The sequence below is a fragment of the Triticum aestivum genome, chromosome 7A, assembly GCF_018294505.1.
Source record: "Triticum aestivum cultivar Chinese Spring chromosome 7A, IWGSC CS RefSeq v2.1, whole genome shotgun sequence".
Taxonomy (NCBI): Eukaryota; Viridiplantae; Streptophyta; class Magnoliopsida; order Poales; family Poaceae; genus Triticum; species Triticum aestivum.
Genome location: NC_057812.1, coordinates 346,152,417 through 346,175,478, shown reverse-complemented (window position 1 = coordinate 346,175,478; position 23,062 = coordinate 346,152,417). Strand labels below are relative to the sequence as shown.

The window sequence follows — 23,062 nt, the reverse complement described above, 5'->3', positions numbered from 1 at the left end:
ATGTACTCCTACATGGCCTCTCATCGATACCTTTACCAAAACATGTTCAACACATCCCTCACATTACCGACATAAGCATTTCACTCTAGCCCATCACCCAGATGAACCAGACCTGACACAACTCTAAGCATAGCAGGCATAGCAAGGTAGGAATCACATACATGGCTTAATCAACTCCTACACATGCTAGTGGGTTTCATCTAGTTACTGTGGCAATGATAGGTCATGCAGAGGATAAGGGTTCAACTACCGTAGCACACAGCAGTTTGAATCGCGTTGTCTTAATGCAGTAATCAAGAGCAGAAGCGAGAACATGGGTTTGTATCGGAATGATCAATGGTTGCTTGCCTGATGGAGTGGGAGTAGGATACTGCCCTTCAGTTGGATACTCGTGAATATCCTCGAAGGCAGAACCTACCACGAAGAACACATCGGAGCACAATCAACACATGATGATATGCAACAATATGATGCATGCTATGACATGGCAATATGAATGTGTCTTGGACTAATGCAAGTTATAATAGAGAGGAATGAACTCATTTGAATCAAAGATTCAAATATTAGCTCATTAAACATGGCCTTAATAGTGCATTTCCTTATTCTGCTTAAACAGCAAGGTAAACTTGTTTTGTCATGCATGAAACCATTACAGATGGATAGATTGAATTTTTCTAATCATTTTTCATTTATAATTCTTTGCATTTGGAGCTATTGTTGATTTTCTATGATTTTTAGAAGTTTTGGCTATTTTCTAGAATTTCCTGAATAAAATTAAATCCAAAAAATGCATTACTGTGTCAGCATTGCGTCATGCTGACCTCAGCAGGTCAAAGGCACCAGCCCAGGTCAAACCTGACTGGTGGGGCCCTTCTGTCAGCCTCTCAGCTAATTAGCAAGATTAGATTAACACTAATTAGTTGTCAGTGGGGCCTGGGCCCACATGTCATTGACTCAAAGGAGTCAACCTGGGCCCACCCAGTCCACGTCAGTGGTCAAACCACCAGTCAACAGGGCTAATCCCGCCGGCGTTGAGTCGCCGGCGAGGCCGAGACGGCGGAGGGCTTCGGAAAACGCCCTCCGGTGACCAAATCAACTACGGAGACCACCTGTGCGAAGCCCAGGCTCTCGCGCATCCAATGGAGCAAGTGTGAGGAGCTGGGGTGGAGCGAGCTCGCCGGAATCGAGCTCGTGGCGGCGGCCGGAGTTCGGGCGAGGTCGGTTTTGATGCTATGTTGCACGGGAGGAAGAGCTGGGGGTGGCTACGGGTTCCTGGTGCTGCACTGAGCACGGTGAGGCGCTCCGTTGTGAGCTTGCACGGCTGTGGCCACGGCTGCGCCATGGCCGGCGGCGAGAAGCTCTCGTCCGTGGTGGAAATGGAGCTAGGGGACGAGCGCGAGCACGAGAGAAGAGGGAAAAGGAAGAGGAGCTCACAGCGGGGTCGGAGAGGGGGTCCGTGGGCTCGGGGACGAGCTGGAGAAGAGGTGCGGTCGCCGGCGATCTCGGATGCCCGAGGTTGAAGACGAGGGCGAAGGCGGCGTTGCAGGGCTTCCGGCGAAGTGTGGTTCGGTGGGGAGGACGAGGGAGTCGAGGCGGAGCTGATGGGCTCGTCGGAGGGGCGAGGGGAGGTCTCTGGCGGCGACTACGGCGATCGGCGGCGAGGGACGCGCTCGGCCGTCGCGGGAGAGAAAGAGGGAGACGAGGGGGAGAGTGAGAGAGGATGAGAGGGAGACGTGGGGGTCGCATGGCATCCTCTGGGCGTCTCCCGGCGTCGGCAGAAGCAGGAGGTGGCCGGCGCGTGGCCGGCGTGCGGCGAGCACGCGCCCCTGCCTCCTGGCACGAGGTAGGGGGTGACTGGCCGAGCCAGTAGGCTGGGCCGAGCCAGGTAAGGCCCAGGTGGGCTTCTTTCTCCTTCTTTTTGATTTAGTTTCTGTTTTCTATTAAACTGCAACTGTTTAGCTTTAAATAAAATACTAAGACGTTTCCAAAAATCCTGAAAATAAATGTGGCCTCTGTTTAGATTATTTCCAACAGGAAACATTTATTCCCAGAATTATTTGAGCATTTAGATTATTTTATAGCATTTAAATGCCCAAATTCAAATACTTATGATTTAATTCAATGACCTTCTGTTGACCTAGAAAATTGTGCACCAATTTTGCCAGAGATTCTAACCTAAGACAAAGAGGGTGAACTTTTTAGAAGGGCATTTCAGGTTCATTGAAAATAATTTTAGTAAACCCTAGTTGTTTCCAGGGGGGTGTTGGGGGTTCTCTAATCCCCATTTCAAATTTAAGAGAAAAATAGACATGATGCACATTCTAATGCTTGAACTAGCTAGGGTGTGACACGCTCCAGAATTGGTCCGGAGGTTGTACCGGTCATGTACCGCTCTACCACCGGACTGGTCTCTATTGTGGTGTGGTTGTTGGGCGGTTGTGGGCCGGTTGTACCGCTTATTTCCTGTTACCGGTTGTACCGGTGCTCATAGAGGTTGTACCGCTCCTATGTTATTCTGTACATAACGGGCAGATTCGTGGGGACCTATTTAAGGGGGTCTTCTTCCCCAATGGTTCCCTATCTCTTGAGCTCATTTCCCCCCCCCCATTGTTGACCTTCTTTGAGCTTGCTAACTCTCAATCCCTCCATGGATTCTTGCTAGTTTTTGAGGGAAAAGAGAGAGGAGATCTAGATCCACATTTCCACCAATCACTTTCTCCTCTATGTGAGGGGAACCCCTTGTATCTAGATCTTGGAGTTCTTGGTGTTCTCTGTCTTGTTCTTCCTCTCATTTCCCTCCCTAGCATTAGTTGCTCCGGTGGGATTTGAGAGAGAAGGACTTGGGCACTCCGTGTGCCCTTGCCATTGCATTTGGTGCATCGGTTTGAGTTCTCCACGGTGATACGTGGAAGTGAAGTTTGAGAAGCTTATTACTCTTGGGTGTTTGGGCACCCTAAAGCTTGTTCCTCTTGGGTGCCTTGGCGCCCTAGACGGTTGGTGTTGTTCGGAGCTCAATCATTATGGTGTAAAGCTCCGGGAAAGCGTCAGGGTCTCCAATTAGGTTGTGGAGATCGCCCCGAGCAATTTGACGGGTACCGGTGACCGCCCCCAAGGGTTGCCAAAGTTTACGGGTTCGGTGACCGCCCCCAAGGGTTGCCATTTGTATGGGTTCGGTGACCACCCTCAAGGGTCCCTTAGTGGAATCACGGCATCTTGCATTGTGCGAGGGCGTGAGGAGATTACGGTGGCCCTGGTGGCTTCTTGGGGAGCATTGTGCCTCCACACCGCTCCAAACGAAGATTAGCATCCGCAAGGGTGTGAACTTCGGGATACATCGTCGTCTCTGCGTGCCTCGGTTATCTCTTACCCGAGCTCTTTACTTATGCACTTTACTTTGTGATAGCCATATTGTTTCTTGTCATATATCTTGCTATCACATAGTTTCTTATTTTGATTAGCATAAGTTGTTGGTGCACATAGGTGAGACTGGTTGTTTTAGGTTTTGTGCTTGACAAATTAACTGCTAGGTTTATTCCGCATTTGTTTAAGTCTAAATCGTAATTATTTTAAAACGCCTATTCACCCCCCTCTAGGCGACATCCACGATCTTTCAAGGAGGTTTCAGACTCCACCAACGATCCCGCCATCGCCGAGAACCCGATGTACTTCGTCAGTAGGGTGTTGCGGGACGTGCGAGCACGCTATCCCATGCCGCAGAAGCCCTTGCTTGCACTTCTCGTCGCCTCGCGCAAGCTGCGCCACTACTTCCAACGCCAGCCCATCAAGGTCGTTTTGGCTTACCCACTAGAGAGGGTTCTTCGGAGTCCCAATGTTGCAAGTAGGGTCGCCGAGTGGAACATCGAATTGCAGGCATTTCAGCTGGAGTTCAACACCACCAGGGTCATCAAGTGCGCTGCACTCACCGACTTTGTGGCGGAATGGACTGAAGTTACATGACCAGAGGCAGGCGAGGACCAATCGCTCTCGCTAGGGAGAAAAGCACCAGACGGCTGGGTCATGTACTTCGACGACGCCTTCGCCCGGCAGGCTGCAGGGGCTGGAGTTGTGCTTGTTTCGCCTACTCAGGACAAGCTCTACTACGTCGTGCAGCTCTGCTTCCAGCACAACAAAAAAGTCTCCAACAACATCGCAGAGTACGAAGGCCTAATCGCCAGTCTCAAAGACGTGGCGGCCTTGGGGGCATACCGCCTTACCATCAAGGGCGACTCCCAGCTCCTCATCAACTTCAACAAGGTATACGAGCCGAAGGACCAGCACATGGAGGCATACCTGTCGGAGGTATGCAAAACGGAGAAACAATTCTTGGGCCTGGAGCTGCAGCACGTGCCCTGTGGCACAACCAAAGAAGCTGACGACATCGCCAAGAGAGCATCCAAGCGCCAGCCTCAGGAGCCCGGTGTCTTCGAGGAGCGGCTCTTCAAGCCTTCGGCAGCCCCTCCGATTGCGGAGCCAGCTCTGCCTCCGGAGGAGCTCCCACCAGCACTAACCTCGGGAGCCCTCCCTTGAAGCCCAACTTCAGGAGTACGCCCACTCCTAGCGCCCGAGCCCCAAGAGGGGTGCTAGACCGAAGAATTCAAGGCGTGCCTGCTTCAGGGAACCCTGTCGAAAAAGGAAGAAGACGTTGAGCGCGTGGCTTGGCAGGCCACAACCTACTGCATTCAGGATGGTGAGCTCTACCGAAAACGACCAAACGATGTTTCCTTGCGAGGCATCTCAAGGGAACAGGGGTGTGAGCTATTAGCCGACATACATGGCGGAGACTGCGGGCATCACTCATCATCACGCACCCTCATGGGAAAGGCATTCCGCAGCGGATTCTACTGGCCCACGGTGCTCAGCGACGCGACCGAGCTGGTGAAATCCTATGAAGGTTGCCAATTCCATGCCAAGCAAGTCCACCAGCCTGCCCAGGGCCTCCAGACCATCCCGCTCTCGAGGCCGTTTACGGTCTGGGGGCTGGACATCTTGGGTCTATTCCCTCGAGTGGCCGGGGGCTAACGCTTCCTCTACGTCGCCATCGACAAGTTTACCAAATGGACGGAGGTGGAAGCAGTCCGCACCATCCCGGCCGGCTCGATGGTCAAGTTCATCAAGGGCCTCATGAGCCGGTTTGGAGTCCCTAATCGCATCACCATCAACAACGGCTCGCAGTTCACTAGCAATCTCTTCAAAACATATTGTGCTAATCATGGAACACAGATATACTACGCCTCAGTGGCACACCCGAGGAGCAACAACCAAGCTGAGCACGCCAATGCAAAGGTCCTGAGAGGCCTCAAGACAAGAACCTTCAAAAAGAATCTCGAGGCTTGCGGCAGGGGCTGGCTCGATGAGCTCCAGTCAGTTCTATGGTCCGTCCGCACCACCGCGACTAAGCCAACCGGCGAAACTCCATTCTTCCTTGTCTATGGAGCTGAAGTGGTTCTGCCACATGAGGTCAGGTATCGCTCTGCACAGATCTTGGCGTTTGACGAGGCATGCCAGGACGCCACATGGGGGATGGACCTCGTGCTGGGGGAGGAACGCCGCCGTCAAGCCTCGCTCCGAGCGGCAAGGTACAAGCAGGCGCTGTAGCGGTATCACTGCCGCAACGTCAGCTCCAGGACGCTCGAGTTGGGTGATCTTGTCCTACGGCAGGTGCTCTCCAGGGAAGGGATGCAAAAGATTTCACCCATGTGGGAGGGCCCGTTTAGGGTCGCCCGCGTCTCCAAGCCTGGCGCCGCGCGCCTGGAGACGCTGGACGGAATCCCCATCCAGAACGCCTGGAACATCCAACACCTCCAGAAGTTCTACCCATGAAGCAAGGTCTAGTGCATGTGAAGGTCTCCGCTCGTGACACTCTCACGTAATAATGAGTGGGGCTGTACATGCCCCGGAGTCTCCGGAGAGCCGCCCTCGGGCCTCGGGGGCTCCCTCCCACGTCTTAGTGGCAACACTTAGCTCCGCGCTAGTGAGAAGACTGGACTAGGTGCCGGACACGGCTGTTCATTTGCTTGCTTTCTGTAGTTGGCTTGCGATCTTTTATAATGGAGTTTGGAGTTCTTGCATTTTGGATTGACAAGCTAGATTTCCCTCTCGTCTTTTCTCTTGACCGCCGGTCTTGTCCCAGGAGGGGCGGCAGTTGCCCATCACTCTTCCTCATGCGTCTCACGCGCGATGGCTGGGCAGGTGTGTATATGCGCACTGGGCCCGCCCCGTGCCACGAACACACTTCGCCACAGCCCTGTCCCCCAGGCCCATGGCTTTTTCTATCCTCGCAAGACTCTCCCGAACGAGCTTGTGATTTGTGCGCCTCCTTAAGTCCGTGCCCCCCGGTTACTGCGACGCGGTGCACTAATCCACGACTAGCTCATGCTCGAGGGCTCGCGCAAGGAAGAATAGGGCACCCAACAAAATTTTCCAGCAATTCTGTAGCTTCACGATGTCTCCTGAGGCCAGCAACCCCTGAGCCAGCGGTAAGGGGACCTCATGAGATGATGGAGGACGCGCCATCACAAGGCGCAAGACTACCTCCCATATATCAAGCTAAGGTTATCCTACCATACCCATTTGAAGCATGAACACTGCAGCATAACATCGGAACAATAAACATAGCATAGCAGCATAAATACTATGGTTCATTACACACCCCTGCAAGGCCCTCTACTTTTTTCAAATGTAGGAAGAAAGGAAAGGTTAAACAAAAGCAGCCCGCACGACCGCAGCAGCTCGCGAGGCCTTGCTCCAAGGGCCTCCCGTACTCAGCTCAGCCCGAGCCTTCCTCACGCTTCACCGAAGCATGGCGACAAGATGACCCACCACCGTCCTCGAAGCGAGCCCGGCGGTGTGCCGGCTGGTCATAGCCACTGCTGCTGGTGCTCTTGCTGGAGAAGCAGCCGCCGCCGCTAGATGAACCGCGGCCGTCACCAAGGGCAAGCTCTACCTCAGCATCGTCACGGTCGTCGTCAAGGTCAAGCTCGTCGTCGTCGCTGCTGTCTTCAGGGAAGCACCCTACGCGACAACCATCTTCCCCAAACACCCTCACGAAGAGGGTCGTGATGCCATCGTACGTGAAGTGGAGGGTGCACCTTCCGCTCAGGCCATGCACGCGGGCGAATGTCTGCCAGCCGAGGGTTAGGGCCACGCTGCCCACGGTGGAGATCTCGACCTCAGCCCATGAAGCCTTGCAGCAGTAGCCATTGGCCTGCAGCCAGAGGCCGTCAAGACCCATGGTCGGCAGCTCGCCGGCGAAGGAGTGCGGAAGCTGGATCCAGGTGCCGGCCGGCCTCTCCGACCACACGATGAACTCCAGGAGCACCTCCGCCGAGTGGAAGCGCGACCGGAGAGGCCAGGCGACCATGGCACGCCTCCCCTCCTCGCAAGGGCTGCCTCGCCCCCGGTGGCACCCACCACAAGAAGAAGCGCCACCACGGCTGGCCAAGGCGCACCCACACCCACGAGGAGGCGGCGCAGGGGTCGCGGCATGTTTGCGGGGGCGGCCTCGCCCCCTCCCGGGCGGCAGCGAGCGGGTCCCTCCTTGGGGGCCTTCCCTTTCTCAGTAGCAGAGAACTTCCTCATCGGTGCCATGGGTGCTACGGCAAGTCAGCAAGGCTAGGAGGAGGAAGAAGAAGTGGACTGCGAGAAGACAGGGATGAGCAACGGGGCTCCGCCCCTTCCCTCATTTATAGCCAAGAGGAGGCCAACCGCCGGCCTCCACGATCGCATGTAATGGGAGTTTTTCTCTGCATGTAGCAGAGTCTCGTCAAGTCGAACGGTTGCCGAGGCAGCATGGGGAAGCAGAGGCGCCCACGTCTCATCAATCGCCACGTGTCGTCCAAGGCTACAGGCGGTTGGGGCCCGCGGCGCTCTGCCCTTGCCCTTTGGCTTCACCTTGAAGCCATGTTCGGGTGCGCCTTGGGCCCGGAGCTACTGTTGGCGTCCTAGGAACGGGGGTACCAAGACTTGCCTACCTACGGCCCACGGCGTGGCTCCATCGACGACCTAGTACGGCCCAGCTTCAGCAACAACAATCCAAGACCCTTGCGAGGGGCCAAGCCTCACGAGGCGGATGACACCAAGACCTCCCTGGGGGTGGCCTCACTAGGCTGGCTCATGAGGAGTGGAGATATCAAGGCAAGGTGCACCTCGCGAGGTTCATGTGATGTGAGCCATGACGAACAAGGCCAGGCAGGCGTCAGCCGGTGCAGTGTACCAGTTTCCTCTTTGATGCTAAGGAGGCAAGCACAGGTGCGGAGTCCCGAGGAATCAAGCAAAGGTTTCCATATCGGTGCAACAAGACCAAGACTGCTAGGACGACAGGAAGATGGTCATCGCGGAGCCCACCGCAACATCACCACCAGAGCCTTTTGCAGGCGAAGACTACTTTTGCTAGGATAGCTTGTACTAGTTGTCCCCCTTCAATTTTGGCTGTTGTGAGATCCCTTCCCGCCTACATTTGGGAAGAGGACCAAGGCCACTATAAATAGGACTTAGCCACCACCATAGAGTGGAGAAGATTCAGATCATCCTCTCATCCACCAGCTCATCGAGCTCAAGAACACTTCACATCCAGAGGCTGTTCCACCACTGTAATAGTTAATCCTCAGCCCCTCGAGGCAATCCACCACAAAGCTGGAATAGGGTATTACACCGCAAGGTGGCCCAAACCAGGATAAACGTCTGTGTCTCTTGTCCCATGGGTTCGTCGAGCTAGGCCATGGAATCATTAAGCAGGCAGACTGGGAGGGGAGATTTCTTCGCACGCACCCTAGTGTTCGAACCTCTGAAGGGTCTGTGGAACCCCGAATCTGATAGTGTTTGATGCATCGGCCATCGCAAATGTTTTGCACCTTTTTTGATGGTTTTTTACACCACCATTTGTGATTATTGCATCGCACACAGTTTCGTCAAAGGGTCTCTGATCGTAGTGTCGCGTTAGCAGCTTCCTGCAGTAGTGTATGTGAATTATATCATGCCATCCTTTTTTTCATTACATATTCCATTTGTCAACAATCTATGTATATTGAACTACTCTTCATGTGTATGGCCATCTGAGCCAGTTATGGAAAAATCAGAAGTGAAAACAAGGTCTTCAGAGAAGGCAATGGTACCCCGTTGAAGCATATATCTCGATGGTTATAGGTAGCTCCTCAGAGGAGGATTCAGAGACAGATGACCAGTCCTATATCCCTCCTGAGGTGTATGCTCTAACTTGCAATGTTTATTTTTCTCATATCATGCATAGAGTGTCTTGCATTGCTTAGTTTAGACATCGTATGCACAATATTCAATGCCATCTGCTTAGTTTAGAGATCATACATGCGAGTGTCAGCTGCTTAGTATATGAATCAATTATGGCAATTATATCATGCCATCATGTATACTTAGACAACATGTATGTGAATTATTTCATCCAACCTATTTTAGAAAGACATCATATAGTTTTTTCATGTCATCCTGTTTAGATACTCATCATATGTTGAATTATGCCATTATATCATGTTAAGTAATCCATAATATATCCAAAACTATGTCATGCTATCCTGTTTAGTTAGCCATCATATATGTAAAATTGTGTCATGTTGTCATGTTTGTTTAGACAACATATATGTGAATTACCACATCTGTCTATCATACAATGTCTATAGTACACTTTCTTTTCTTGTTTATCAGCCATTTGAATTAGGGGGTGATGGCAGTATCTAAGGGAGTAAAAACCCGTTCTTCACAAAAGACGGTGCTACCCATCGATGCAGATAGAACCATGGTTGTACAAGCCCACGAACTAGCCCACCACCATAATCGAGACTCTTCCAGATTGTACACTTACACCGTTGGACAAAGAACCAACTACACCCCATCTAACCCCAACCACAATGGATAGTAACCCACTTCTAGTTGACACAGCACCATGTCCACCATAGAGTACCCCCACACGAGTAGTTTGTAAAGCAACTGCAGTGCCCAAAGCACGAAGACCACTACAACGAACCCAAACTCCATGTATAAAGCAGAAGAGCAACTGTTCTCAGGTCAGATTCCACAGCTATGGTCCATACTCCTTTGCTCTTGCATCACTTTATTTTCTCATACCAACTAATTTTGAATTTGAAGGATCCAATTGAAACTCCAATGGGACAACAGGTATGTTTTAAACCTATTTCTTTAACTGGATTGCTATTCTAACTTCTTGCTCTATGTTGATTTCATTTTTAGTTGTATAAACAGTTATGTTCCCATGTCATGCACATTACAAGTGTTGCCAGTGTTGTATAGTTTCTCACACTTCTATTCTGTCTATGCTGTTGTGTCTTAAAAATATATGATTTGAACTGTGTCTCTATCTTGATTTGGCTACATAAACAAGAATGATATGGACAATACAGTGACCATATCACCAGAGGAAGGGCACATATTCTACAGGAGATTCACTTGGGAACATGTGGGCACCACGTGTCCTCTCGGACCCTGGTTGCCAAAGCGTTTAGAGCTGGGTTATATTGGCCCCGAGCCAGAGAGGCCACTCGCAATATAGTGGACCAATGCTTCAGATGCCAGTTTCATGCAAACCAATCCCACAAGTCGACGTCTGATCTGAACATTATCCCCCTCACTTGGTCGTTCACCGTCTGGGGACTCGACATGATCGACCCTCTTCGGACCGGAGCGAGTGGCTTCAGGCACCTATTGGTGGCAGTGGACAAGTTCACCAAGTGGATCGAGACCAAACCCATAAAGAAGTCGGACTCGGCCACTGCGATTCCGTTCATCAAAGAGATAATCTTCAGATTCGGAGTCCCACACAGCATCATCACCGACAACGGGTCTAACTTCGACTCGAACGAGTTCCGCAAGTTTTGTTACACCCAAGGCACTCGGGTCAATTACGCCTCTATGGCGCACCCGCAGACGAATGGACAAGCCGAGAGAGCAAATGGGCTCATACTCCAAGGATTGAAACCTTGCCTCATGTGTGATCTGACTCACATGGTAGGGCCCTGGGTGACCGAGCTACCGTCGGTCCTCTGGGGCTTGCGACTAACCCCGAATCGATCCACCAATCGCACCCAATTCTTTATGGTGTACAGGTCAGTAGCAGTTTTGCCGAGTGATCTGCTCAACAATTCTCCCCGAGTGGATCTTTACTCGGAGGCTGAAGCTGAAGAGGCAAGTCGGGATGGCCTGGACCTTTTGGAGGAGGAACATGAGATGGCGCTTATAAGATCGACATTGTGCAAACAAGACTTGTGTCGCTACCACGACAGACACGTCAGAGGACGCGTCTTTCAGGAAAGAGACCTGGTCCTCCGAGTGGATCAACAGAAACCTCACAAGCTGGCACCCCACTGGGAGAGGCCATTCTCCTTATCAAAGGTCCTACATAATGGAGCATATAGACTTTACAACTTTGCCAAAGAAACAGAAGAGCCCATAGCTTGGAACGCGGATCTGCTCTGCAGGTTTTACAATTAGAATAAAAATTTCTCCTTTGTAATAGTTAGTCCGAATGAACTTAGATGAATAAAAGTGTTGTTGTTCCCATATATTGTCTAGTTTGACCTACGGTCGCATCTCATTACACAATGCTAACTGCATTCGGAAACGAACACACCTCTAGTGGGTGCAGAGGAGAAAACTTAGCTATGAAGTAGATTTCGCCTAAGTTAAAAATATAATCCGAGTGGGATCTGCTCCACACTGGTGGGCTTAGCTGTGAACCAACTTTCTCCTAAGTCAAAAATAGAATCCGAGTGGGATATGCTCCACACTCGGGGGATTAGTTGTGAACCAGCTTGCACTAAGTTTAAAAACAATCCGAGTGAGGATCTGCTCCACACTCGGGGGCTTAGTTGTGAACCAGCTTTTGCCTAACTTAAAAATATAATCGAAGTGGGATATTCTCCACACTCTGGGGCTTAGCTGTGAACCAGTTTTTGCCTAAGTTAAAAACAATCTGAGTGAGGATCTGCTCCACACTCGGGGGCTTAGTTGTGAACCAGCTTTCACCTAAGTTTAAAAAACAATCCAAGTGAGGATCTTCTCCACACTCGGGGGCTTAGCTACGAACCAGCTTCCCCTATGTCTAAGAAACAACCCGAGGAGGATCTGCCCCACACTCCGGGGCTTAGCTGCGAACCAGCTTTCGCTTGAGGCAAACAAAACACAAGAAGCAAATAGAGACTTAAAAAAGTTTCAAACCAAAGATTCAATCCGTACGAATGTTTCCAAAGTAAAACGAGCCACAAGCTCGACGAAGTGGTTCATTACATCAACCACCTGGAATTCTAGGGCAAATTCAACTAAGTGTTTTAAGACTCAGGCGGACGGCTAGCTGGGTCGACGAAGGTCTCCAGGTCGATCCCATCGGCTATGCGAGTGGCGGCTTCAGCAAAGGTGTTGGGGATATTACTACTGGACGTAAACTGGCCAGTAGTAGCCGGATTAACTCCAAGAAGATCAGAAGCCCATGAAGACATAAGGATGATGGCGCTTTACGAAGGCCCAAGGCCCAAAGGCGAGTTAAGGCTTGTAGATGTAAACCAACTTTCTCATGTAACTTGCATCGTAAGATAGGAAGGATAGAGACCGAGCCGGACACGTTTATGATCCGGCCTTGGGACTCTCTAAACAGGTGGGTGTCAACCTGTGTATATAAAGGGACGACCCGACAGCGGTTTAGGGACAACAGACAACAACTCGGGAGCCAGGCAAAGTAGATTCGCTCCCTGGTCATCGAAACCCCAGCAATACCAAACACAACTAGACGTAGGCTTTTACCTTCATTGAAGGGGCCGAACTAGTATAAGAACCCTCGTGTCCCTTGTCCGGTTTAACCCCTTTAAGCTAACCCGCAGCGATGGCTCCATGACTAAGTCCTGTCACGAGGACATTTGCCGTGACAAACCCACAACAGTTGGCGCCCACCGTGGGGCTATCGCACGATGGTTTTGAGTTCTTGAAGGGCAGCTTTGAAGGACTCAAGGGATACACTGTGGGCCGGATGACGAATAGTCGTCGTGGCAAGCTCTATATCGACAACGCAGGTTGGGGTCCTGAGGCCGTTTCGATCGAATACGGGTACCGGGTCCCTTTGGTGGAATTCACGTCTTCATTGGCAAAATTGGCGAACCGGGCCCTGAGCCGGACACCTACACCGACATCGTCGAGACAACTTAGCGTGCAAGCCCTGCCCCGGTTCAGCCCGCAGGAAGGCATGTTTTTGCAGGAGTCATCCATCGAGTGGAGTATGATGATGGACCGGCATCTGATGGGGAAACCCTTATACGTTGCGATGTAGAATCTTCACCGGAGAAACTGAGTCGCTGTATCAGCTGTAGGACGGCCGGATTAGTGGGAATTCCGATGGCAACAGTATTCCGGACCACCTCGATCTGCCAAACCGGGTCACGGTCTTCATGGCCAGTACACAACCAGCGCAACACTCTTCTACCGCCGCGGCAATGTTCTCCAGTTCAGCAACAACAACGCCAGCAGGAGCAGGGGGCTTTGCACCGCCTCCCGCTCAGGTTTTGTCTGATTTATTCGACACTTTGGCAAAATTGATGGCCGCGAAGGTGGACGCTATAGCCCGAGATCAGCAAAATGCAGAGATTGCAAAGGTGAAGGATCAGATAAGTCAGGCTAAGGCGGACCTGGCAGCAGAGAACGCCAGGATGGCTATAGAATGGGCTGAGTTGGAAGCTCAGGCCTACCGGCTTAGGTTGGACAAGAATGCCTCAGATGAGGTCATGAGGAGGAGATACCGGTCGCATCTCCCACCTGGTTATGAGCCAAGAAATCTCTTCAACACGCTAGGAGTCGGAACCAGTAACCAGCCAGTGGTAAACCGGACGGAGGCGCCAGGGACAGGAGTGCCGGTTCAGCCGCGCACGATGAACCCGCCTCGTCAGAACAACGTTGTGCCACAGTATGTTCTGACGCCTCCGGGGCATTACTCCAACTCGTTGGATAACATTGTGGCCACCGCTTCACGCTTGGCAGCCCTCCCAACTGACGGCGAGTCACCAATGGCGATTGAGACATGACGGGCTAGAGAGCTCCTTCAAACAGCTTTAAACCAGTAGCAGGCTTATTCGCATAGTTGTGAGAGGATTCATTCCACCCCCGTCCGAGTCGAAGCTACAGCAGGCACGTTGAGGATGAACCGGCCGTATCAAGCAGTGCACATCACCGTAAGTCGCTGCGAGGGTACAACCCGGAAGGTGGTGGTGATAATGAGCAGGATGTGGTGGATCATGGCCGTGCACGTCGGGAAGCCGAGTTAGTAGCTCTGCACGCAGCTCGTTAACCTACTCTGGTTCTCCCTACCACCTTAGTGGAGCCAGGCGTGGTCTTCAGTTCTTTAGGGGTGTCGTGTCTTACCTCCCCTTTGCGTAACATACGACTGCCCAAGGATTTTGAAGGCCCTCGTAAGGTGCCCAATTACACCGCCGATTTACAACCGGAGTCATGGGTGGAAAGTTATGAGATGGCGATGGAGATGCTAGATGTAGATGAAGCAGTGTGTGCTAAATACTTCACCATGATGTTGGAGGGGACATCTCGTACTTGGTTAAAGATCTTACCAGCTAACTCTGTCGGGTCATGGGTTGAGTTAAAACACCGGTTTATCCAGAATTTCAAAGATACATGTAAGCAGCCTATGTCAATTGTGGACCTAGCCGCTTGTGTTCAAGAGGAGGGGGCGTCTACGACGCATTGGTTAAAGTGTGTCTCAGCTATTTTGCATTCATCAGACCGCATTAATGCAGATACATAAGTTTTAACGTTGGAGGGCAACTGCCGGTTTATGCCATTAAAATTGAAGCTAAGGAGGCTCAAGCGTCACTGCAATGACATGTCAACTCTTATGGCTGCTTTGGTGAAATACGCCAATTCAGATAGTACCAAAGACCCTGAGTCTGAGGATGACAAACCAGGGAAAGGGAAAAAGAACGGCAATACCAAGGGGCAGTAGCACAATCCGACATGTCATGGGAATAATGGTAAGCGCAAGGCAGACAATAGTTTGGACTTTGTGGCTAACACCAACGCTCAGGACAGCGGTCAACGTCGTAAGGGTAAACAGCCCAGAGGGGCGGAGGGTCAGGCCCCAATCTGGAGGGCCTACTAAATCAACCTTGTCCAAAGCACGGATCGAAGGAAAGGCCAGCTTTACATCTTTGGAAGGATTGTTTCATTATGCGGGAGTTCAAGAATTCCAATATGTTTCAATATGACAATGGCCTGCCCGGCGGTTCAGGAGGCGGTTTTCATGCGCCGGGTTATGGAGGTGGCAGCTCCGGTTCAGGATTCCAAGGCAATCAAACCGAACATGGCCATCAAGGGAACCAGGGAAATCAAGGAGGTTATAACCATCAGGGGAATCAGCAGCAGCAGCAATCGGGTTATCAGAGCAATACGAAGCAGTTGAATAGTGGGTAGTATCATGTCTTTACCACTAGCTTGTGTAAACGCAATCACAAGCTTCATAAGAGGGCAGTAAACTTGTTGAACCGGCAGTGCCTCAGTATCTGCGCTGGTCTGAGCAGTCCATTTTATGGAGTAGAGAGGATTACCCACCCCGGGTTGATAATCCGGGTCATCTGGCCTTAGTGGTGGCACCTCAAGTTGGGGGGTATAAGTTCACCAAGGTGCTTATGGATGGGGGTAGCAGCATCAATATTCTTTACTATGATACCTTCCGTCGTATGGGGTTGACAGATAAGAGTCTTAAACCGTCAAACATCGTGTTTCATGGCGTGGTGCTCGGTAAGTCTGCGTATCCAGTGGGAAAGATAGCCCTAGAGGTGGCTTTTGGAGATGATCATGATTCAAGGTCAGAAACATTGACTTTTGAGGTGGTGAAAATCAAGAGTCCATATCATGCCCTGTTCGGGCGTCCAGCTTATGCTAAGTTCATGGCGAGGCCGTGTTATGTTTATTTACAGCTTAAGATGCCGGGTCACAAGGGGACCATCACAATACATGGGAGCAGGAAGATCGCTTTGGAGTGTGAAGAGGGTGATGCGGCTTACGCTGAGTCAGTTTGTGCCACAGATGAGCTAAAGTTTTATAAAGAAAAGGTTGATCCGGCGGACATGACTTCTTTGAAAAAACCAACTACAGAGCACGATCCGGCATTGAAGTTTAAATTGTTTACAGACACTAAGATGGTTGATTTTGTTCCTAGTGATTCATCCAAGCAGTTCAGCATCAGCACTAACCTGGATCCCAAATAGGAAAGCACGCTCATCAAGTTCATCCGTGAGAACCGGGACATCTTTGCATGGAAGCCTTCTGACATGCCAGGTGTACCGAGGGAACTCGCTAAGCACACACATAATATCGATCCTAAGTTTAAACCGGTCAGGCAGTTTCTCTGCCGCTTCAACGAAGAAAGGCGTAAGGCTATTGGTGAGGAGGTAGCTCGGCTGTTGGCCGCAGGGTTTATCATGGAGGTCTTTCAACCGGAGTGAATAGCTAATCCGATGCTAGTCCTTAAGAAAAACGGCACTTGGCGTATGTGTGTGTACTACACAGACTTGAACAAGGCTTGTCTAGCAGATCCCTTTGCCCTCCCTCGTATTGATCAGATTATTAATGCCACGACAGGTTGTGACCGTTTGTGTTTTCTGGATGCTTATTCTGGTTATCATCATATCAAAATGGCAGTTAAGGACCAGGAGAAGACAACTGATACGGGGTTGCCCAATCTTCACGGAGGATCGGCTCTATGTTGCGAATAAACGCCACCTGAAGGGTACGAAGGAAACCCTCGATCCCAACCAACAATGATGTCGGGTAAAGAATAACTAGTGCAACCTGACGAGACCGAAGCTAACTATTGCAAATGCAACAACCAGCGACAAATATTCGCCCAACCACACTCTTAGTTCCAATCCACGCAACCACGCACGAAGTTGGAAGCACGAACTGGTCGCCGCCTCAACGGCTGCTGTTGTAAAATCACAAAGTGAGTTTACCCTCTCACAAGGCAAGATTACAGGAGCTAAGGAGGAAGTGAACTCTCAAACAATATTCTGGTTGCACTTAGCTAACCTATGCTGAAATCAAATTGCCAAAGAGTTGTGGCTGAAGTGGGGGAAGGGGTATTTATACTAGGAACAGCCCTCCTAGTTTAGGTGTGAAACCAGGCCAAAAGAGGGGCTCAAATTCGTGCTAACCAGCTGGTCAAGGGAGCAAACTCATGGAGCCTCGCGCAGCAATTAATGCCCTGGACAGCTTGCATTGGAACTCTCATATCCTTTGACTCATGACTCCAAATGATGCACCGTTTGATTTTCCTGAAAGTAGACTTCATATGCTCTCCATTTTGTACTCCCACACATGCTGGATGCTCATATATTTGCGTTGCATGATTCAGCAAGTTCTGGGACGAATTCTGGAACTGCACATGCAACAATAGCGTGTTGAGATGGCTTGCTATTCTTCCTTGCGGTGTAACTAGTTGTCCTTGTCACCAAAACAAGGCTTTCATCAGAGTTGAAACTTGTTCTCTTTAAACTTGTTGAATGGGCTCCAAAACTTGATTCTTCATGTGCCGAATGTTGTTGGTTGTCCTCGACATTGTACCTAAGTAAAATCAGCACACGAGATTTAGGCAGTATAAAGTTCTCATGGTCATTTGAATTATGATAAGCTAGGAGCGCGTTCACCTCTTGTGCTATTTGTTTGGCACGGCTCCTTGTCATGGGACCCAAATAGATCTTCTTTGTAGAAGCTTCACTTGATGGCTGAGATTTATCATCAGGAGAAGATGATAAACGAGGTGAACCTGGGATGTCCTCATCATCCTCCCCCTCTTCAAAAGGAGTCGTCCTCGACTCTTGACCCTCTTGATCGAAGCATGGAGACAAATCAGCAACGTTGAAAGTTGGACTCACAGCATAGTCTTCAGGAAGCTCGATTTTGTAAGCATTGTCATTGATCTTGGCCAAGACTTTGAATGGTCCATCTCCATGGGGAATTAGCTTGGATTTCCGCTTCTCTGGGAACCGATCTTTGCGCAAATGTATCCAAACCAGATCTTCGGGCTCAAAAGTTACCTTCTTGCGATTTTTGTTTGCCTTAGCAGCATAGTACTTGGACTTCCTTTCTATCTCTTCTCTGGTCTTCTCATGAATCTTCTTCACATATGCAGCACGCTTGGAAGCCTGCATGTTACATCTCTCTTGCAATGGAAGGGGCAGCAAGTCAATTGGTGCAAGTGGTTTGAATCCATATACCACCTCAAACGGGTACATGTTTGTTGTAGAGTGAACTGCCCGATTGTAAGCAAACTCCACGTGCGGCAAACACTCTTCCCACTCCTTCAAATTCTTCTTGATCATTGTACGCAGCAAGGCTGAGAGTGTGCGGTTCACTACCTCTGTTTGCCCATCAGTTTGGGGGTGACACGTTGTTGAAAACAGCAACTTGGTTCCTAATTTTGCCCACAATGTTTTCCAAAAGTAGCTCATGAACTTCACATCTCGATCTGAAACAATAGTCCTTGGCATTCCATGCAAGCGAACAACTTCCCTGAAAAACAAATCAGCAACATGTGAAGCATCGTCGTTCTTGTGGCACGGAATGAAGTGTGCCATTTTTGAGAACCTATCAACCACAACAAAAACTGAATCCCTCCCCCTCTTAGTCCTAGGCAGTCCTAAAACAAAATCCATGCTAATATCTTCCCAAGGAGCATTTGGAACAGGTAGGGGAGTATATAAACCATGGGAGTTCAGTTTAGACTTAGCTTTGTGGCATATGATGCATCGCTGCACAAATCTCTCAACGTCCTTCCTCATCTTTGGGCAATAAAAGTGATCGGCCAACAGCTCATAAGTTTTCTCACGACCAAAGTGTCCCATTAATCCTCCTGCATGTGATTCCTGCAACAACAAAGGCCTAACCGACGAATCTGGAACACACAACTTGTTAGCCCTAAAAAGGAACCCATCATGCACATGGTATTTATCCCATCCTTTCCCATCTTTACATTTTTCATATGGTTCTGAAAATATATGATCAGTGCAATACAGTTCTTTTAAGCTCTCAAGTCCTGGTACCTTCACTTCTAATTGTGTCAAAAGAACATGCCTACGGGACAAAGCATCAGCAACCATGTTTTCCCTTCCTTTCTTATACTTCCCAACATATGGGGAAGTTTCAATGAATTCTACCCATTTAGCATGCCTACGATTCAGTTTAGCTTGGCCTTTCAAATGTTTCAAGGCCTCATGATCAGAATGTACAATAAACTCTTTAGGCCATAAGTAGTGTTGCCAAGTTTCAAGCACTCTAACCAAGGCATACAACTCCTTATCATAAACAGAATAATTCAGTTGTGCACCACTCAGCTTCTCACTAAAATATGCTATTGGTTTTCGTTCTTGCATTAACACACCTCCAACACCTATTCCACTAGCATCACATTCTATCTCAAAAGTTTTAGTGAAATCAGGTAGAATCAGCAAAGGTGCTTCAGTTAATTGTTTCTTAAGCTCAAGAAATGCTTCTTCTTGTGGTGCACCCCATTTAAAGGGAATTCCTTTCTTTGTCAATTCATTCAAAGGTGCAGCAATTGTACTAAAATCTTTCACAAACCTCCGGTAGAAACCAGCAAGGCCATGAAAACTTCTCACCTGGCTTACATTCATTGGAGTTGGCCAATTCTTGATTGCTTCCACCTTAGATTCATCCACTTCAATTCCCTGTCCTGAAACGACATAGCCAAGAAAAACAACCTTGTTTGTGCAAAAGGAGCACTTCTCAACGTTAGCATATAGTTTTTCTGTCCTTAGCACATTCAGCACTTGTTTTAGATGTTCAATATGTTCCTCAATGGATCTGCTATAGATTAGGATGTCATCAAAGTACACAACAACAAATTTTCCAATGTAAGCTCTCAAAACATGGTTCATCAATCTCATGAATGTACTTGGTGCATTAGTTAATCCAAAAGGCATGACTAACCACTCATACAACCCAAATTTTGTTTTGAAAGCAGTTTTCCATTCATCTCCTTCTTTCATCCTAATCTGATGGTATCCACTCCTCAAATCAATTTTAGAGAAAACAGTAGAGCCACTCAATTCATCAAGCATATCATCTAACCTAGGAATAGGATGACGATACCTAATAGTTATAATATTGATAGGCCTACAATCCATTACCAATCGCCATGTGTCATCTTTCTTGGGCACCAAAATCACAGGTACAGCACAAGGACTTAAGCTTTCACGCACATAACCTTTATCTAAAAGTTCTTGTACCTGCCTTTGTATCTCCTTTGTTTCTTCAGGATTGGTGCGGTAGGGAGGTCGATTCGGAAGTGATGCTCCTGGAATGAGGTCAATCTGATGTTCTATGCCACGCAAGGGAGGTAGACCAGCGGGTACTTCCTCCGGAAAAACATCCTCGAATTCCTGCAAGACATCACAAACAGCACTAGGGAGACATGTTAAGTCGTTAGCTGAAAGCAAAGCATCTTTGTACACAAGTACAACGACCACTTGATTTGGGTTGAGCCTCACATCTCTCAGTTCTGATTTGGTGGCTAACATTACTAAGTTCTCTCCCTCTCTTTTATTCTTCTCTCTCAGATTTGGCTTGTGGCGCTCACTCACCGATTTGTGGATCTCTCTCTCGCTCTTTTTCTCTCCCTCTTTCTTACTCACTATTTTTACTTCAGAAACTTTCTGCAAGTGCTCAGCCATGATTTGTTGGGGTGTCATGGGTCTAAGCACCAAGTCTTTTCCTCTCCACTTGATGGTGTATTGATTGGTTCTGCCACAATGTTGAGCTGAATGATCATATTGCCACGGTCTGCCCAACAGCAAGTGACACACCTTCATTGGCACCACATCACACTCAACGGTGTCATTATAATCTCCAATCTTGAATTGCACCTGTACCATGTGTGTGATCTTAATCTCTCCACATTCACTCAACCATTGTATATGATATGGATGAGGGTGTTGTAGCAGCTTCAGCCCAAGCTTATCACACATTTCTTTGCTTGCAAGATTGTGACAACTCCCACCATCAACAATTACCTTGCATACCTTGTCTTGCACTTTGGCTCTTGTTTGAAACAGATTGTGTCGTTGTCCATTCTCAGCTTCTTTGATCTGCACACTCAAAACTTTAGTGACAACAAGAGAGGCACCTTGCTCATAATCACAATAGGTTTGCTCATCACCATCTGAACCATCACCATCTTCAGTTTCTTCTTCAGGTTCACTACAAGACTCATATTCTCCATTCTCGGTGATCAGCATGGTACGCTTGTTGGGACAATCCTTCTTCATGTGGCCACGTCCCTTACATGTAAAGCACTCTATCTCACTAGTTTTCCCCGTGGAGCCAATGGAGGATGAACTAGGAGCTGCAAATTTGCTCTTCTCCTTCGAATTTGATGCATCATTTCTGCTCGTGGCTGCACGTGCATGGGGCTGATTTCCACCACCAGAACTAGTCATAATACCTCGACCAACGTTGAATTGAGGTATAAACTTACTCCCACTTGATGTAGCTCGAGCTGTGAAGGACGTAGTTCTGTTTTGCTTCGAGTCTTCTTGCAATTGACGTTCAGCCTTAGAAGCAAGATGTACCAGCTCTACTACATTACGATATGGCTGCAAATCAACCACTCGTTTAACATTAGGATTCAGCCCATAGAGGAACCTTGCCATGGACTGCTCCTCATCTTCATGTATGTTGGCTCTTATCATTGCCTTCTCCATCTCCTTATGATACTCCTCAACTGATAACTTTCCTTGCCTCAAATTCTGGAGCTTATCAAAGATGTCACGTCTATAATGCCTTGGGACAAATCTTGCCCTCATCTCTCTTTTCATTTCTGTCCATGTAGCAACAGCAGGCTCTCCTTCTTCTTCTCGCTGAATCTGAACTTGCTCCCACCAAATTAGAGCATAGTCTTCAAATTCAAGTGAGGCCATTGCTAATTTCTTCTCTTCAGAGTAGTTGTGCATGCGGAAAATCTTGTCAACCTTCAATTCCCATGTGAGATAACTTTCTGGATCAGATCCACCATCAAACTTGGGCATGGTAAATTTCAGCTTTCCAAACCTCTCCTCCTCCTGCCGTCCACGACCATAGTTTCTACGATGATGAAATCTGTCATTCTGGTGCATGCCTTCTTCATCTTCATCAAACTCATCTCCACTACCTTCATGGTGCAGATTTGCTCTTCGGTGGCCTCCTCTAAGACCACGACCAGCAGCAGCTTCATGATGACCACGTCCATTACCATGATCATTTCCACGTCCGGGACCGGGAGGTCTCATGGCATGGGGAGCAGGAGCACGGTTTCTTCTAGCTTGTGCATTGGAGGCAGCACCTTCCCCATCAGTTACATTTTGTTCTTCACCATGGACACTTGCATCTTCTCGGTTCTGACGAAGCTCTCGCACAATATCAACAACAATACCAGTCCTCATGGCTGCCATGTTCTGAGTGAGTTGCTCATCAACATTACCCATAAGTTGCTGCAAATCTCTCGACAACTTGTCTTGCTTCTCTTCAATTGGGTCAAGGCTATTTCTGAACTCTCGGCGTAGATGATCACGTAATGCATTGAAGTGAAACCGTGTGACGGGCTGATTGAGATGCCCATTTCCTTCAACATCATACTCGTTTTCTTCACCTGCCATGGTTAGTTCTCCAAAAGCCCTATAGTACTAGAAGCATATATGTGGATAACAACTCAAGCTCACCTCACTTACCAACCGAAGCTCATGTAACTTCCAAATGAGAGCAGAATCATGCTCAACCGTGGTGTCGGTGGTTGGTATACAAAGAGTGATAATCAAGCGAATACAAGTCTAGGGTTGCACATGCGGGGCTGTTTGGTGGAGTTTGGGTGGGGTATATATGTAGCAAAAGGTGCAGTAGCCTGCAATCTAGATATTGTTGAACCAAGTAATCATCCACACAAGATTCTAATGCATTTAGTTGCTGAATGAGATATACGTGAGGTACATGCAACTCTTGCCAAGGAATCAGATTTGCTGCAAGCAAGGATTGAAGACTT

At 49.0% G+C, this 23,062-nt stretch overlaps 1 protein-coding gene across 1 annotated transcript; it reads right to left on the bottom strand.

Annotated features, from left to right (window-relative positions):
• Nucleotides 1-17,556: 17,556 nt before the first annotated feature.
• On the bottom strand, nt 17,557-22,682 carry LOC123153336 (uncharacterized). Its single transcript, XM_044572507.1, has 5 exons — nt 20,681-22,682; nt 20,280-20,581; nt 18,627-20,201; nt 17,907-18,302; nt 17,557-17,595 (listed from the first exon to the last, which is right to left on the bottom strand). Exons 1-5 carry the CDS (start codon nt 22,680-22,682, stop codon nt 17,557-17,559), a joined length of 4,314 nt encoding a protein of 1,437 aa, XP_044428442.1.
• Nucleotides 22,683-23,062: the final 380 nt, after the last annotated feature.

Coding starts and splice junctions, on each gene's coding strand:
- LOC123153336 (XM_044572507.1), bottom strand. CDS start 22,682: ATGGCAGGTGAAGAAAACGAGTATGATGTTGAAGGAAATGGGCATCTC. Junction 18,303..18,626: donor GGGATTCAGTTTTTGTTGTG/GTTGATAGGTTC, acceptor CCGCACGTGGAG/TTTGCTTACAATCGGGCAGT. Junction 17,596..17,906: donor AGCTTCCTGAAGACTATGCT/GTGAGTCCAACT, acceptor GATTTTACTTAG/GTACAATGTCGAGGACAACC.